Genomic DNA, 19,231 nt, shown 5'->3' on the forward strand with positions numbered 1-19,231 from the left:
CTGATATCAAGAGCTGCGTGCTCTTATCTATCTTTTTCATTTACTGTGCAAGTGTTCAAATAATTTCAACAATGACCAAAGATCTGGCTTTCTACCTGGCTTATGAAAAAAAGCAAGTTAAACGTTCTACAAGAACATCATAATACAGTTAAAACTACTCTTTTGGCACTTTTATCAAACGCGCTCGAACTATAAATATCCCTGTCAAGTTAAAACTAATTTTGTGTAATTTTATCGAAAATTACATAAATATCTCTGATTTTATCAATTGTGAATTAAAGGTAATTTATGAAAAATGCATTATAAAAATTCTAATTGACATTCACATGCAGAACATTAATTTCTTGCAGTTCTCATCTAAGCCAGAGAGGTTGTTTTGCTTTCCGGATACGGTGGCGCTTCTGGCATGCTAGGGTACTGCTGATAACCCCCAGAATCTGAAACTGGGTACGGAAGCGATTGCTGCTGCGAATTTTGATGAGGTTGGTTATAAGACTGACCCCCTGATGGCGGGTAAGGATTTGGATTCGGGGGGTAGTTATTGTAGGCCCCTGGATACTGTCCAGGTGCTGCTGATTGGTTGGTGGGTGTGTACCCTGGTGTGTATTGGTACCCTTGTTGAAGAGGGGGATGGGCTGCCATGTTTGGGTTGTAGTGGTTGGGAGCATATCCAGGTGGGGGTGGGGGCTGATTAGGATGGACTGATTGAGTCATCGGGGGAGGGGGAGGTGGGATTGTTTGGCCCGGACCCCAATTCGGTTGACCTAAAACAACAAACAAGGTCATTTAATTTGCATGAGGTGTAATTTATTCGAGGCATAATACAAACAATTTTTTTTGATAGTTTCGAAGACGAGAAAACGTGGGAATGTTTGTTCTGTACGCCATGTTCTAACCCGCAGATCTGTATCCCTAAAAATTCTCTAAAAATTCTCGCAAGATCTTACAAAGTACGGCGTTTGCATCTCAACTTAGCTATCTTGAAAAATCTTGTTGGAACTTCGCAAGATTGTTATTCATCTGAAAGAGTTCTTTGTACGATGTTTGCAAAAAAAAATCCCAAATTCATTTAATGTTGGCCAAAAATTGTTTAATCTTTTCTTCGGCTGAAACTGTTCTCAAAATGATGTGCCAGTAAGGAAAATTACATTCTAAATAATGTGCAGAAAAATAATTTATATAGAATCGATGACAGATTTTGCGCATGTAGACTTTTTTTAATGGTTCACACGAAACTGAAAAGGAGATAAAAAGAAAATGGGGGGGGGGCTCTGTTGGAAATTAAAGCCTGTGTCACGTACCTCCAAAGGGGTTGCTGTTCTGTCCCCCTCCCCCGCCTCCAATGTCACTGGTGAGTATCTTCAGGGCAGCCACAGTCTGTATGGTGTCGTGTGAGATGAGAGGTCGCTGATACTAATCAAATGTAATATTAATAGATAATAGAAAATAATTTGTCTTCAGATTTATAATCAATAAAATGCATTCTTTTGTTCACATAATTATTTACCATTTTGAAGCCTGAGAAGCGACATTAGACCAACTCAAAACAAAAATACAGTTCGCAGCAAAAGGCATTTTGAAATTTAGGGAGGGGGGGGGGGTCGATTGGTTACCACAACTTCAGAGTTTTTAGAGTTTTTATCACTCAAACTTTTCCAGCCAGTCAAACAATTTGTATTGCGTTTATGCCTTTACTTTGTTGACCCCCACCTTTGAAATTTTCGCCGCCATCATATAATATTTTGAGTGGCGAATGCGCGCCAAAAAAACTCCATGGTCGAAACTATTCCAAATGTGTCCAATTTCGCCAATTTCCTACTTTTTGTTAAAAAACCTGATCCGCAAAATGTTTAAGAAAAATAGGTCCTGGCAGTTTTTTAAAAGAGTTCTTAAATTTTTTGCAAACCAGAGAAAAGTTCGGAGATACATTTTCGAAGGTCCGCCTGAAAGTCCCAGAGCAGAGTGTTCTAATCGGCAACGACTAATCGGCATTTGGGTTAAAATTTGCATGTTTTTGTAGCTACATGCGTTTATCATATTCCTCTGTGTTTTTTAGTGTTTTTGGTTGGTTTATTTTCCGGCAGGGATCTTGCTTACTAGTTTTTTAACTACCCCCCTCGTGAAAATCTCAAAGTAAGAAAATAAATCCATGCCATTAGTGTTAATACTGACCGACTAAATAATAAGCAGATGAATTTTCAAGACTGAAAATTTCTTATGAACTTGAACTCATAAATCTTGATTTTTATCTGAATAGTATTGCGGTTGTAACCCGCAATTTGTATTATTCTTGATTATTTTCCACTGATTTAAAACATTTTCTGTTAATATTGACTTCGATTTTGTGAGAAAGGCATTTGGCCAATAGAAACGCTTAGCGATTTTGATTGGTTGAAACTTTTCAAGCATTCGGTCCTTCAAGCATGAAACCCCCCCCCCCCAAGAGATTGTTACCTGGTTGCAGAGTCCCTCCAGTTTGGGTCGAATGAAACAGCAGAGGAAGCAGCAGCCTGCCAGAATGAGTGCCAGAATGACCAGGATCAAAATGGCCAACCACACTGGCATCGGTTCCTTCACACAACATCGTCCAGGGGTCATCACCTGCAGAACACAACAGGGTTGTTATACAAATATGAAAGTTTTGTTCCTGCAAGAATAGTTGAAAAGAAAAGTAATAGTAAACAAATGAAATTGTTTTTTTTTCGAATACTTTCAATCCCATTAAAGTTTCTACAGCAGTAGCTGTCCATTTATAATTTACTAACTGATGATATAAGAAACAGAATTTTTTTGGAAGCTATTCTGACAACAATCTAATAAAGTTTTCTCTTTGGTCGGTTGAAACAAGTCTTTAACGGTTTTTTATTTTTTTACTGATAAAAAATTTTTTGTTCACTCTTTTCTGCTCAAAACCATGGCCCTCTGAACATTCTTTATATAATCAGTTCTCTTTTGCTCATCCCATCGCCAAATCCTCGCTTTCTACATTTCATGCCGGTTTTTTTCATTCTTTTGATAGTGTCATCCCTCCTGAATGGCGAAACCATAAGGTTTATTGTATTATATATACATAAATTGTTTTTATACTGGTGGCATGACCTTGTGGGTTTTCAAACCGAGTGATCGGCAGAGCAAAAAATAATTTGTTTATCATACAGTTGTCAATTTACCCATAACCTGCGTCATTGTATTTGTCAATTTCGTTCGCATTCGATATTGAAGATCTACGCATACCGTAAGGTTTGACATGGTACATCCATCAAACTATACCAAGAACCCGCTAAATATCGATCCATTTTGACCGCGAGCATCTGCAGGTTCACCATTAGAATGGTCGAAGTGGGCGGCCCTAATGGAAATGGCCATATTCGCCAAAGATGGAATTGAAGTACGAAATTCACGCCGTGACAAAGCGACACTCACAGATCCGACTGAACCCAGATACGAAGTCAAAATAAATGGAGAAACCGACGCTCAAAAAACTTCCGGGTACGTAAACAAGGAGAGATAATCGGCTGGGAGAATAAAGTATTAAAAGCACGAGAAAAAGGAGTGCAAACAATTCCTTTGGATGGAACGAGGTAGAGGCAAAAGTCAAAAGTTACATATTCTTATGTTTGGGTGCTGAAGGCCAGAGACAACTAGAGTGAAAAAAGACCGGGCGTGGCCCTACAATCTACGAAAACGAGACAAATAGTAACAATAGTGGAAGCTTTTTCATAACAGAACAAAAAATTGCATTTGAACGCCTTAATTTGTCGAAAACAGGGAAAAAATGAACCACTTCAACAATTTCATACAGATTTAGTGAAATTGGCGTAAAGGGCCGACTGCGGAAATTCAGAAGAGGAATGCGTACAAGATAGGTTTACCGCCTAAATAAACCACAAAAAGACAGCCAAAGAACTATTAGCAGATATCGATCTGCACAAGATGCGTACGAATATGCAACTTGTCGAGAAAAGGGAACCAAACACGGTAGAGCAACAAAAAAAATCTTTTCGGTCCATCAACTTCTACACCAACAAAATTAGAATTTATGGGATACACACAACCTCGAGAAAGGAAAAACAGGCAAACTAACAAACTAACCAAAGGGGCCGACCTCATGAGGACGATAGAACTTCACACGAGGAAAATTGAAAAATAGAAGAGAACAGAATACAAATCACGTGGGACAATACAAGAAATATTACAAATGCTGAAGACAATTCGGTCGGAACCCTTTATAATCATGCGCCGCGAAAGATAAGATCTGTTCTAGAAGTGCAAAGAGGGGAGATTTTGCAAAAGTTTGCTAATCTACAAAAGTTAACTTCATGCGAGTGGGAGGAAATGAATGACAACTACAAAACTAAGAAGACATCACAAAGGTAGAAGAGGTAACCCAGTGGCGTTCGCTGAAATCATGTCAACAAACGGATGGGAAGATATCCCACTAGACAACATCACAGTTATGGCCATAGCAGAAGCGTTTAAAGTCAGAGACACACCAAAAATAACCAAAAAAGACTTAAACGAGCACATAGTAAAATGAAAACGACATCTGAGAACATGAATGCCAAATTCCGGCAGTCTGATATGTTCCAAGGAAAAAGTCTGCACAACAATTGAGGACAAACGATGAATCGACGACTTTCAACTACATCCCATCGGAGGACGCTGCTCGAGTTTTCGCATTTTATTTTGGAAAATTTATGTTTCCGAAAGGACGAATTATTATTGCACTAGAACTCGGATGATGAACAGTTCAATTAGCACCGTTCATCATCGTAGACGATCAAAAGGAGAAAATCATCGGAGGACATTAAACTGGTACAAGTAAAACCAAAAAAGGAGCAGATAGGCAGCCTTTATGAGAACAAAATTTCAGACCCAGAGATCAAACAGTGAATAAAAAACAATTGCAAACAATTGTGTTTGAGAAGTGGTAAAGTCGAAAACTATCTGATAAAAACCCAATTGATCGAAAATGTTGTCCCGATCCAAGAAAAAGGAAGAAGAAGTCCGATACATTTGAAAGAAAGAGCCGAGAAAGAGCTGTAAAAATTGATCAAACAAAAGCAGATCACTGAATTAAACAAGTGCACAGACAACCAATTAATTAGTCCCATAATAATAACCATAAATAGGATCAAATTGCCAAATTGGCATTGGATTTCCAGAAATTTAACAATATCATACACAAAAACAAATATCAATTGCCCAATACAGAACTGTTTCTGGACAATACAGCGCAGATAGTAAAATCAAAGGAAAAAAGTCAAAATGTTTTCTCAAATATCGATTACGATATGATTACTCGCAAATTCCGCTGGATCCAAAATCCAGAGAACACTGCAATTTCAATCTTATCTGAGGAAATGCAACAGGAAGAGTCAAAATCCAAAAATGGTTTTAGGATCAACCGACAAGCCAAACGAAACTGCACCATCAATGACAGGTAGTACACAACAAAAACTAGAGGCAAGCCACAAAATGATCACGAGCAGCATTGTGACACCATTCCTTCTCAATTCAACTAAGACAGACATTATTGGAAAGCATCCATCTCATGGACCCAAGATCCGCCGCTATGCTCGACCTCTGCGAACCCATTTGGTTTACGCACATACACAGATCAATTGTCCAGATGTCACGAAACTGCCGACAATGTACTGAACGAGGTGAAAATTTAAGACCATTTTTAGGGAAAATTCATTCACTCCAAATCGAATCAACAGTCGAGCCGAATGAAGAGGTTCAACTAGATTTCGCAGGACTTCTACCCAACGAACTAAACCGCGAAGCGTATATACTCGTAGACATAGATTACTGGTCGAATTTCCGACAGCTAAAGTGGTATTTAACACCAGAGCAGCCACAAGATTTATGCAAAGATATAAATCAATCAATGGCGTCTCGCAAAATTCAGATGCAATCAGAGTCAAAAGTTCTGTTTTTTTTTGTGGATCAAGCAACATCAAATAATTATTTGCATCTGCAAACAATCACAACTTGATAGGTGTGGTCAGACGAATGATACAAGCATTAAAACGCAAGCTAAGAGTTATGAGAATAGACAAAAATAACTTACCTTATAAAATAGCATCAGACAAAGCTGAAATAATCAAAACATTTTGAATCACTCCAGTGGCTGAAAATCTCGCCATTCGAAGCACACATAGGACAAAACCAAGCACACTATAATCAAGTATAACAACAAGCTCAGCAAATAACCTAAACTGGGACGATGCAAAACACGTCTGAAGACAAAGTGGTTAAAAACGGCGGCCATCAGACCTCCTACCAGAACCTTTGAACAAGGAAACTATAAAACCAGCACAAGCAGCCCAACAGGAAACACGTGTGAAAACTAGGCAGACATTATTTAAAGAGCGAGAAAAGTTATATCTAAGATACAAGTTGATACAACACCAGGTAGATGCAAACACCAAAAAACGGACAGATGAAGTGGCAACGAGAAAAATAAGAGTAGCTACAAAAAAAAGACCCAGAAACATCGAACAAAAATACAAAAACTACGAACGGGAAAATCTTAATTTACACACCACACACACAGCTTGGGTGCAGACATTGGGTAAGCCACCGAAAATACCAAGAAATGGCGGATTCGCATTTGTCCCCAATCTGTTGATTTATGGATCTTGCATACCCTCACGACTAAGCAAGTACGTTGCATGTAGATCCGCGCAGAGAACAGGACTAGGTTTACAATTGTTTTGGACATTGAAAAACCAAACGCGCCACAACATCCCATGTTCAAAAAAAGGAAGATGTCAAGAAAAGATAAACAGTAACAGTCACAAGATAGCCAAAGAAAAAAAAACGCGAAGCAAACAGGACAGAAGTCAGGAGGAAATCTAGCGCAGATAAACCCAACAAGAGTAATGCAATTCGATCAGAACTACAAAAAGAGATCAGCACCCCAACAAACAGGGACATTGAGACGCCAGAGCAACAAACGTCATCAAGTGAGGCTTGGTCCTCTACATTCGAGAACACGGCCCCATCTCCGAGCAGACTGAATCAAAAGAAGACGCATCCCCAATTACCACGAATATCGGCAGAAGTAACCAAGAAATCTACTAAGAACCGACAATCGGCGTTGGCGGGAGCGTTGGGAACTCCAGTACCAATAAGTGCAATTAACGAAGCTAAGCAAATGCCAACGGAACCCAAAAAGAAACAATTTTCTATCGAGTCACCGACCAACAAATAAAGGGAGGGGAACAACTCGAAAATAAAAAGTTTAACCCACGAGATGGGTTTCCATGAAAAATTGCCAGAATATCAAGCATGTGTGAAATTTTCAAAAACAATAAAACCCAAACCTAAAAACAAAAGCATGGAAATATTGGATTTGGTGTCCCCGACTTTCAGTTCAAGCAGAATGATATCAGATATTAGAGAGGTTTTTCTTGGTATCGATCAAAAAACAAGAAGACAACGAAAGACGAAATAAACTCGGGACTCAATAAATCAATAAAATATGAAGGGACTCAGTAAACTCGCAATTCAACTTAAGTCTACTTGGACTCAAAAACTCAAGTTTATTTTTGACTTCCAGGGGGAGTGTTATCCGGCCGGAATGGCAAAACCATAACAGTGGTTATATTTGAATATACATATAGTGATCTATACTGATCGAATGGCCTTGTATCTTTTGAAAACTACCTCCATAGCCACACCGAGTGATCGGCAGAGCAAGAAATAAATGGTTTTATCAAACAGTTGTCTTTTTTACACGTAACCTCAGTCGTCGTATTTGCCAATTCCGCTCGGATTTGGTATTGAAGATCTACGCATACCATAAGGTATGACATATAGATTCATGCCAGATATGCTTGGTGTTTTTTCACATAGTTTCAACTCTGCCATTGGCGTGCGCAGAAATTTTTTATGGAAAACCGGTTTTTCGAAATAAGTTTGAAAACTTTTTTTAGGTCGACCAATTTGTTTCTTCGAACTCTCCGAAACAATTATTCTATCAACAATTTTTTGAGCGGCATGCATTATTTTTTTTTGAAAAACAAGCTAAGAATGGCGTTTTTAGCATTTTCAAAAACTATTTGATTAAGAAAATGCGTTTTTTGGCGCGCGCTTCCCCCTCAAATGTAGTTATATTGGCGTCGAAGGCGCCTTCAGAAGTTTATTTATAGTTCACGTTGAAAATTGAGGAAAATTACTCAAAATCTTTTGCAAAAGTTACTCAAAAGCTTTTAAAAAGTATCTCAGGAGTGTTTCAAATCTTACGTCATCCTCATAATCTTCGTCGTCATAGCCTGAAGAGTAGTCGCCAGTTGCGTAAGTCGCATTTGCATCACAACATTCGTAGATCTTCAGCTCAGCGATTAGTGTCGAGTTCACATCGCTAGTCATGTTCACGTAGATGTTCCTCAGTTTTTCCAACTCTGCCTCGGCGGTGAAGTTGCGACATTCGTAGTCGTGATAGCACACTTTGTCTTCGTAAGTTCTTTGCCTGAAACCAATATGCGCTCAGTTTGTTCCAAAAAGATAGACTTCAATTTCTGTTTTTTTTCTAATCTTTCGTGAACTTGCATTAGAAGCAGGAGCGAACCTAGGATTTCCTCGAGGGGGAAGGGGAGCTTTCTCCCTTCAAATTAAGCATATTCTAGAAAAAAAATTAGGGTCGTTCAGCCGAAAATTGATGTCTTAAAAAGTACCAAAGGGGGAGGGAAGTTCAAAACAAGCATATTGGCAAAAGCAGCTCGAAAAAATAAAGGGTTTGTCGACCAAAAGTCATAGAACCCAAAAGTGGCGAGGAGGTCGAATCCGGGGAAGGAGGGGCTGGTGAATGACTGTGTGTCGCTATTAAAATCTTCGCTGGGCAATTGAAAAAACAAGAGGGTGGGGTAGAGGAGTTTTTTTGCTTTTGTTGCGTTTGTTTCTTCTCCATAAACCCGCTCTCGTTAAATTATGGTATAAATCAACTATTTAAAAACAAATAATTAAGTGTCGCCAAAATTGCTGTTTTCTGACAAAAAATGTTGCCTTTTCAACGTTAGTAAGGCCGCACACTAACAAATTTAGTGTTAATGACAATCATTAGCTTTTCCAAAAAAAAAATAGAAAAAGCTTTAATTAAGAAACCCTCTATTGGTAAGATTTAAAATAACAAATAGGAGATTGGGGATAGCGGGAATTTTCTGAATGAAACAAAAACATTTATTACTATAAAATATTATTAAAATAGTCGATTAAGGGGGTAACCACGAGAAAAAAGGCACAAAACTTTGAAAAGGTTTTATAATCGAGTGATTTTGTGGGGCTTCAACCTATTGAGTTTTCCATTTTATCACTATTTTATTGAAAATTTAATGACCCATAACTTATTACCATTTTCCTTCCAATTATTGCCATTTATAATCGGGTTGTCTTTTGTTGCCCCCGAATTGGTCTCAAAATAGTGGTAAAAAAGGGGTTAGACCGATTTTTTTCTGTTATTGTTCTCTGACAAATTACCCTTTTAAAATATTCATCTCCGACTCTTATTGCTTTTAACCTGGTTTTGCTGTCATAAAATACTATCACCAACAAATACCTATATAATAAACACTATTAGAAACCATGGCCCTCTGAACATTCTTTATATAATCAGTTCTCTTTTGCTCATCCCATCGCCAAATCCTCGCTTTCTACATTTCATGCCGGTTTTTTTTTCATTCTTTTGATAGTGTCATCCCTCCTGAATGGCGAAACCATAAGGTTTATTGTATTATATATACATAAATTGTTTTTATACTGGTGACATGACCTTGTGGGTTTTCAAGGCCATCTTTATAGCCAAACCGAGTGATAGGCAGAGCAAAAAATAATTTGTTTATCATACAGTTGTCAATTTACCCATAACCTGCGTCATTGTATTTGTCAATTTCGTTCGCATTCGATATTGAAGATCTACGCATACCGTAAGGTTTGACATGGTACATCCATCAAACTATACCAAGAACCCGCTAAATATCGATCCATTTTGACCGCGAGCATCTGCAGGTTCACCATTAGAATGGTCGAAGTGGGCGGCCCTAATGGAAATGGCCATATTCGCCAAAGATGGAATTGAAGTACGAAATTCACGCCGTGACAAAGCGACACTCACAGATCCGACTGAACCCAGATACGAAGTCAAAATAAATGGAGAAACCGACGCTCAAAAAATTTCCGGGTACGTAAACAAGGAGAGATAATCGGCTGGGAGAATAAAGTATTAAAAGCACGAGAAAAAGGAGTGCAAACAATTCCTTTGGATGGAACGAGGTAGAGGCAAAAGTCAAAAGTTACATATTCTTATGTTTGGGTGCTGAAGGCCAGAGACAACTAGAGTGAAAAAAGACCGGGCGTGGCCCTACAATCTACGAAAACGAGACAAATAGTAACAATAGTGGAAGCTTTTTCATAACAGAACAAAAAATTGCATTTGAACGCCTTAATTTGTCGAAAACAGGGAAAAAATGAACCACTTCAACAATTTCATACAGATTTAGTGAAATTGGCGTAAAGGGCCGACTGCGGAAATTCAGAAGAGGAATGCGTACAAGATAGGTTTACCGCCTAAATAAACCACAAAAAGACAGCCAAAGAACTATTAGCAGAGATCGATCTGCACAAGATGCGTACGAATATGCAACTTGTCGAGAAAAGGGAACCAAACACGGTAGAGCAACAAAAAAAATCTTTTCGGTCCATCAACTTCTACACCAACAAAATTAGAATTTATGGGATACACACAACCTCGAGAAAGGAAAAACAGGCAAACTAACAAACTAACCAAAGGGGCCGACCTCATGAGGACGATAGAACTTCACACGAGGAAAATTGAAAAATAGAAGAGAACAGAATACAAATCACGTGGGACAATACAAGAAATATTACAAATGCTGAAGACAATTCGGTCGGAACCCTTTATAATCATGCGCCGCGAAAGATAAGATCTGTTCTAGAAGTGCAAAGAGGGGAGATTTTGCAAAAGTTTGCTAATCTACAAAAGTTAACTTCATGCGAGTGGGAGGAAATGAATGACAACTACAAAACTAAGAAGACATCACAAAGGTAGAAGAGGTAACCCAGTGGCGTTCGCTGAAATCATGTCAACAAACGGATGGGAAGATATCCCACTAGACAACATCACAGTTATGGCCATAGCAGAAGCGTTTAAAGTCAGAGACACACCAAAAATAACCAAAAAAGACTTAAACGAGCACATAGTAAAATGAAAACGACATCTGAGAACATGAATGCCAAATTCCGGCAGTCTGATATGTTCCAAGGAAAAAGTCTGCACAACAATTGAGGACAAACGATGAATCGACGACTTTCAACTACATCCCATCGGAGGACGCTGCTCGAGTTTTCGCATTTTATTTTGGAAAATTTATGTTTCCGAAAGGACGAATTATTATTGCACTAGAACTCGGATGATGAACAGTTCAATTAGCACCGTTCATCATCGTAGACGATCAAAAGGAGAAAATCATCGGAGGACATTAAACTGGTACAAGTAAAACCAAAAAAGGAGCAGATAGGCAGCCTTTATGAGAACAAAATTTCAGACCCAGAGATCAAACAGTGAATAAAAAACAATTGCAAACAATTGTGTTTGAGAAGTGGTAAAGTCGAAAACTATCTGATAAAAACCCAATTGATCGAAAATGTTGTCCCGATCCAAGAAAAAGGAAGAAGAAGTCCGATACATTTGAAAGAAAGAGCCGAGAAAGAGCTGTAAAAATTGATCAAACAAAAGCAGATCACTGAATTAAACAAGTGCACAGACAACCAATTAATTAGTCCCATAATAATAACCATAAATAGGATCAAATTGCCAAATTGGCATTGGATTTCCAGAAATTTAACAATATCATACACAAAAACAAATATCAATTGCCCAATACAGAACTGTTTCTGGACAATACAGCGCAGATAGTAAAATCAAAGGAAAAAAGTCAAAATGTTTTCTCAAATATCGATTACGATATGATTACTCGCAAATTCCGCTGGATCCAAAATCCAGAGAACACTGCAATTTCAATCTTATCTGAGGAAATGCAACAGGAAGAGTCAAAATCCAAAAATGGTTTTAGGATCAACCGACAAGCCAAACGAAACTGCACCATCAATGACAGGTAGTACACAACAAAAACTAGAGGCAAGCCACAAAATGATCACGAGCAGCATTGTGACACCATTCCTTCTCAATTCAACTAAGACAGACATTATTGGAAAGCATCCATCTCATGGACCCAAGATCCGCCGCTATGCTCGACCTCTGCGAACCCATTTGGTTTACGCACATACACAGATCAATTGTCCAGATGTCACGAAACTGCCGACAATGTACTGAACGAGGTGAAAATTTAAGACCATTTTTAGGGAAAATTCATTCACTCCAAATCGAATCAACAGTCGAGCCGAATGAAGAGGTTCAACTAGATTTCGCAGGACTTCTACCCAACGAACTAAACCGCGAAGCGTATATACTCGTAGACATAGATTACTGGTCGAATTTCCGACAGCTAAAGTGGTATTTAACACCAGAGCAGCCACAAGATTTATGCAAAGATATAAATCAATCAATGGCGTCTCGCAAAATTCAGATGCAATCAGAGTCAAAAGTTCTGTTTTTTTTTGTGGATCAAGCAACATCAAATAATTATTTGCATCTGCAAACAATCACAACTTGATAGGTGTGGTCAGACGAATGATACAAGCATTAAAACGCAAGCTAAGAGTTATGAGAATAGACAAAAATAACTTACCTTATAAAATAGCATCAGACAAAGCTGAAATAATCAAAACATTTTGAATCACTCCAGTGGCTGAAAATCTCGCCATTCGAAGCACACATAGGACAAAACCAAGCACACTATAATCAAGTATAACAACAAGCTCAGCAAATAACCTAAACTGGGACGATGCAAAACACGCCTGAAGACAAAGTGGTTAAAAACGGCGGCCATCAGACCTCCTACCAGAACCTTTGAACAAGGAAACTATAAAACCAGCACAAGCAGCCCAACAGGAAACACGTGTGAAAACTAGGCAGACATTATTTAAAGAGCGAGAAAAGTTATATCTAAGATACAAGTTGATACAACACCAGGTAGATGCAAACACCAAAAAACGGACAGATGAAGTGGCAACGAGAAAAATAAGAGTAGCTACAAAAAAAAGACCCAGAAACATCGAACAAAAATACAAAAACTACGAACGGGAAAATCTTAATTTACACACCACACACACAGCTTGGGTGCAGACATTGGGTAAGCCACCGAGAATACCAAGAAATGGCGGATTCGCATTTGTCCCCAATCTGTTGATTTATGGATCTTGCATACCCTCACGACTAAGCAAGTACGTTGCATGTAGATCCGCGCAGAGAACAGGACTAGGTTTACAATTGTTTTGGACATTGAAAAACCAAACGCGCCACAACATCCCATGTTCAAAAAAAGGAAGATGTCAAGAAAAGATAAACAGTAACAGTCACAAGATAGCCAAAGAAAAAAAAACGCGAAGCAAACAGGACAGAAGTCAGGAGGAAATCTAGCGCAGATAAACCCAACAAGAGTAATGCAATTCGATCAGAACTACAAAAAGAGATCAGCACCCCAACAAACAGGGACATTGAGACGCCAGAGCAACAAACGTCATCAAGTGAGGCTTGGTCCTCTACATTCGAGAACACGGCCCCATCTCCGAGCAGACTGAATCAAAAGAAGACGCATCCCCAATTACCACGAATATCGGCAGAAGTAACCAAGAAATCTACTAAGAACCGACAATCGGCGTTGGCGGGAGCGTTGGGAACTCCAGTACCAATAAGTGCAATTAACGAAGCTAAGCAAATGCCAACGGAACCCAAAAAGAAACAATTTTCTATCGAGTCACCGACCAACAAATAAAGGGAGGGGAACAACTCGAAAATAAAAAGTTTAACCCACGAGATGGGTTTCCATGAAAAATTGCCAGAATATCAAGCATGTGTGAAATTTTCAAAAACAATAAAACCCAAACCTAAAAACAAAAGCATGGAAATATTGGATTTGGTGTCCCCGACTTTCAGTTCAAGCAGAATGATATCAGATATTAGAGAGGTTTTTCTTGGTATCGATCAAAAAACAAGAAGACAACGAAAGACGAAATAAACTCGGGACTCAATAAATCAATAAAATATGAAGGGACTCAATAAACTCGCAATTCAACTTAAGTCTACTTGGACTCAAAAACTCAAGTTTATTTTTGACTTCCAGGGGGAGTGTTATCCGGCCGGAATGGCAAAACCATAACAGTGGTTATATTTGAATATACATATAGTGATCTATACTGATCGAATGGCCTTGTATCTTTTGAAAACTATCTCCATAGCCACACCGAGTGATCGGCAGAGCAAGAAATAAATGGTTTTATCAAACAGTTGTCTTTTTTACACGTAACCTCAGTCGTCGTATTTGCCAATTCCGCTCGGATTTGGTATTGAAGATCTACGCATACCATAAGGTATGACATATAGATTCATGCCAGATATGCTTGGTGTTTTTTCACATAGTTTCAACTCTGCCATTGGCGTGCGCAGAAATTTTCTATGGAAAACCGGTTTTTCGAAATAAGTTTGAAAACTTTTTTTAGGTCGACCAATTTGTTTCTTCGAACTCTCCGAAACAATTATTCTATCAACAATTTTTTGAGCGGCATGCATTATTTTTTTTTGAAAAACAAGCTAAGAATGGCGTTTTTAGCATTTTCAAAAACTATTTGATTAAGAAAATGCGTTTTTTGGCGCGCGCTTCCCCCTCAAATGTAGTTATATTGGCGTCGAAGGCGCCTTCAGAAGTTTATTTATAGTTCACGTTGAAAATTGAGGAAAATTACTCAAAATCTTTTGCAAAAGTTACTCAAAAGCTTTTAAAAAGTATCTCAGGAGTGTTTCAAATCTTACGTCATCCTCATAATCTTCGTCGTCATAGCCTGAAGAGTAGTCGCCAGTTGCGTAAGTCGCATTTGCATCACAACATTCGTAGATCTTCAGCTCAGCGATTAGTGTCGAGTTCACATCGCTAGTCATGTTCACGTAGATGTTCCTCAGTTTTTCCAACTCTGCCTCGGCGGTGAAGTTGCGACATTCGTAGTCGTGATAGCACACTTTGTCTTCGTAAGTTCTTTGCCTGAAACCAATATGCGCTCAGTTTGTTCCAAAAAGATAGACTTCAATTTCTGTTTTTTTTCTAATCTTTCGTGAACTTGCATTAGAAGCAGGAGCGAACCTAGGATTTCCTCGAGGGGGAAGGGGAGCTTTCTCCCTTCAAATTAAGCATATTCTAGAAAAAAAATTAGGGTCGTTCAGCCGAAAATTGATGTCTTAAAAAGTACCAAAGGGGGAGGGAAGTTCAAAACAAGCATATTGGCAAAAGCAGCTCGAAAAAATAAAGGGTTTGTCGACCAAAAGTCATAGAACCCAAAAGTGGCGAGGAGGTCGAATCCGGGGAAGGAGGGGCTGGTGAATGACTGTGTGTCGCTATTAAAATCTTCGCTGGGCAATTGAAAAAACAAGAGGGTGGGGTAGAGGAGTTTTTTTGCTTTTGTTGCGTTTGTTTCTTCTCCATAAACCCGCTCTCGTTAAATTATGGTATAAATCAACTATTTAAAAACAAATAATTAAGTGTCGCCAAAATTGCTGTTTTCTGACAAAAAATGTTGCCTTTTCAACGTTAGTAAGGCCGCACACTAACAAATTTAGTGTTAATGACAATCATTAGCTTTTCCAAAAAAAAAATAGAAAAAGCTTTAATTAAGAAACGCTCTATTGGTAACATTTAAAATAACAAATAGGAGATTGGGGATAGCGGGAATTTTCTGAATGAAACAAAAACATTTATTACTATAAAGTATTATTAAAATAGTCGATTAAGGGGGTAACCACGAGAAAAAAGGCACAAAACTTTGAAAAGGTTTTATATCCGAGTGATTTTGTGGGGCTTCAACCTATTGAGTTTTCCATTTTATCACTATTTTATTGAAAATTTAATGACCCATAACTTATTACCATTTTCCTTCCAATTATTGCCATTTATAATCGGGTTGTCTTTTGTTGCCCCCGAATTGGTCTCAAAATAGTGGTAAAAAAGGGGTTAGACCGATTTTTTTCTGTTATTGTTCTCTGACAAATTACCCTTTTAAAATATTCATCTCCGACTCTTATTGCTTTTAACCTGGTTTTGCTGTCATAAAATACTATCACCAACAAATACCTATATAATAAACACTATTAGAAACCGATTACTTGTAGATTCTAGCCGTTGAAAATGAATAAAGTTATTCTGAGCCTCGTACTACTCTCAATTTTGGTAAGTTTTTTATCATGGCGAATTTTGTATGCACACTTCCGGGGACCGTAATTTTAGCATAAAGATAAACAAGACTGCTCGTATCAGGGCGAAGCCCTGAATGTTCCGACTGCCTTTTAAGCATTATGGGGCAGTAATAACATCAAAAAATAAATTTAATAAAATAGAAATGAAAAAAAAAATTCTAAAATTTGAATTTTTTTTATGAAATCATCCCCCGACACGCCATATAAAGTACAAAAAAAAATTTCGCTCATTTTAACAAATCAATTATGGCAAATACGTTTCGTTCAACCAATTTGGAACGATTTCTAAGACGCATTAAATCTCCGCTTACGCGTTAATAGCCCGAAATATATCGCGCGTTAATTGTCCCAAATTGGTCAAAATGGCAATCTTTAAACCCCCATAACTGTACGAAAAATCATCACAGGTGAAATATCTTTTCAAATTTAAGCTTAGAACAACAATACCTTTTGAATGATAAAAAAAAATTCTGTCAAAAATGGCTAGTTAAAAAGTCAAAATTTGTCTGAAGAAAAAAAAACCCACCCCGAGCACAAATATTCCGTTACTTTCGTATCGAAAAACGGAACAATAGCATGAAAATTTGAGAGGTGTTCCATTACACATAAGCCGATCAGATTTCATAATACTAATACTATCCAAAACATTTCGGTCATCGATCTTATTCTGCTATATCAGAAATTTGGTAGTAAATGAGCACAACAAAAAAAATGACATAGCTTTCATTCAGTTTGAACTAACGTAAGAATGCTCGTATATCAGGGCAAAACCCGAATGTTTTGACTGCCCTTCAATTGGTCTCAAATAGTTTTAGATAAAAGAGAATATATGAGAAACTATTAATTTTGAACAATGTCGAAGATCGAGTGTGAAAATATTAGTCGTACGACATTATTAACAATGATTTTGTTGTGCGGGATTATTCGCCAAACATTAATATTTCGATTAGGAGTCGCCAAGGCGCTTAAAGATTTACTGTTAAAAATTTTTACTTCGATCGCCGAAAAATGTTTGGATAAAAAACCACCCCAAGCATAAATATTCCGTTTCTTTCAAAAATTGGAACAAAAAATAGCAAAAACGAATAAATTTCATGCATCTGCCACTAAATTTCGATGCCAAAATTTTTGTCCGATTTTTTCAGAATCACGATATGGATTGCTGCTACAGAGCTGAAAATTTAGTTACAAAAGCACGCGATAACTTGTAAATAAAGCTGGCAAAAACCCTATTTTGTATGCTAATGTTTTTGTTCATCCCCACGCTCTCGCATAGAATTCTGTTATCAGCATCTTGAACGACTTTCAATTTCATCAGGAAGTTTCACAAAAATGTTTTGAAGCCAAGTTTGCGAAACTTAAACTATTTATACTTGAAGGCAAAAATAAAAGCATTTTTTAAGATAAATATTTTTACTGAATCAAAGTGCTTAAGTTTAACTAAAGTTTGATTTATGGTGCTGCAAAATTTGGCCCAGATTACAGATGGAACATTTTTAAAATGGACAGATAGCTCTTATTGGAAGCAAGAATTGCTATCCTGAAGCTTAGTACAGACATGTATGAACTGCCAATTGTATGTTTTTAATTTTGGGTTTTATAAAAAAACTTTTGCTTAATGAAAATCAATCAGAATGTCTGCTTAAAAATTTCGAAGACAAAAATTGATTGTCATTTGGCAGCGACTATCTGAAAAAAATATAGTACATATATGTATGAGAAGAAACCTTGAAGGGAGGCGGAGCAATAAGTAGAATGGTCCAAGTGCAGAATGGGTCCAAGAGCAGAAAAACAGATAAATATTGACTTATATTGGCTTATAAGGGCTAATTGATAAAACAATTATTATAATCGTCAAAAAATACCAAGAAAACGAATAAATTACGCATGAATTGACTAATTTCATTAGGTTTTTTGATTAATTTTTTTAAAATTCTTGATTAAATTGCTCAAATTATGCATAAAATGTTCGTTGCTTTGCTATTATTGACATTTCTGATGATTATTTTACCGATTAGCTTATAGAAGTTGTTATTTTTCCTTTTTTTCTGCTCTTGGACTCATTTTGCTTTTAGACGAATTCTGCTTAATGACTGGCCGCCACCTTGAAGACTATGTAATCAAGGCCATCACTTTCGTTCAAATCAATTTCTCCTCACTCAGATCAGGGAGAAAGAACTAACAAGAATACTAATATATCCTGGCAAAGCTCCTCCGGCTGCCGTCAGTATCGAATAGTTTTAATCAAGGACAAATTAAAAAACCATAAAATCTGGACTATATCTAACATCAAGTGTGAAAATTGGATTCGTACTGAATTGTTATGACCGCTTAGCCGCCATTTACTTTTGAACGGTTGCCTAGTACGGGTTAAATTGCGACGCAAAAACTTCTTGAGTTGCGTTTTCAGCATCAACTGCACTGGAGCTCTACGAAAAAATAATGATTAAATCTGACTTTTATTGTCTATATCTATAAGAGAAAAATAATCAACTATGATCAATTAAAAACGGACTTTATGGTTATTTTTATCAAAAAAAAACTTTGCAAATCAATTATAATCGATCAATTTTCACTTTTACAGATAAAGACAATGCAACTTCATTATATTGATTTTTTTTTTTCGTTTTTTTGAGATGCGCAAAAAATTGCTCATTTGAAACATTTTCTCAATTTACTTAAACAAGAGTTGTATGTATCTAATTACCCTGAGAAACAGCGCGCTGAAAAATGCAGTTTCTGAAAAATGGAACTTCGACCTGTATTTTTTGGTGTTTTGGGGATTGGTTCTGGTGATGGGGGGGGGGGGGGGAGTGGCGGTGGGAAAAGACAAAGGACAAATGGGGA

At 37.5% G+C, this 19,231-nt stretch overlaps 1 protein-coding gene across 1 annotated transcript; it reads right to left on the reverse strand.

Moving 5' to 3' along the window:
* Window positions 1-352: 352 nt before the first annotated feature.
* On the reverse strand, window positions 353-15,617 carry LOC134843727 (uncharacterized). Its single transcript, XM_063859974.1, has 7 exons — window positions 15,592-15,617; window positions 14,954-15,179; window positions 11,085-11,209; window positions 8,257-8,482; window positions 2,455-2,601; window positions 1,302-1,413; window positions 353-764 (listed from the first exon to the last, which is right to left on the reverse strand). Exons 1-7 carry the CDS (start codon window positions 15,615-15,617, stop codon window positions 358-360), a joined length of 1,269 nt encoding a protein of 422 aa, XP_063716044.1. The 3' UTR covers window positions 353-357.
* Window positions 15,618-19,231: the final 3,614 nt, after the last annotated feature.

Source organism: Symsagittifera roscoffensis, chromosome 4 (assembly GCF_963678635.1).
Source record: "Symsagittifera roscoffensis chromosome 4, txSymRosc1.1, whole genome shotgun sequence".
Taxonomy (NCBI): Eukaryota; Metazoa; Xenacoelomorpha; order Acoela; family Convolutidae; genus Symsagittifera; species Symsagittifera roscoffensis.

Bases quoted from the DNA above. Each gene is read 5' to 3' on its own strand.
- LOC134843727 (XM_063859974.1), bottom strand. From the start codon at position 15,617: ATGGAGAAGAAACAAACGCAACAAAA. The intron at 15,180-15,591 runs GCAAAAAAACTC...TATTGGTTTCAG, and splicing joins AAGAAACAAACGCAACAAAA to GCAAAGAACTTACGAAGACA. The intron at 8,483-11,084 runs GTTACCTCTTCT...TATTGGTTTCAG, and splicing joins ATTTCAGCGAACGCCACTGG to GCAAAGAACTTACGAAGACA.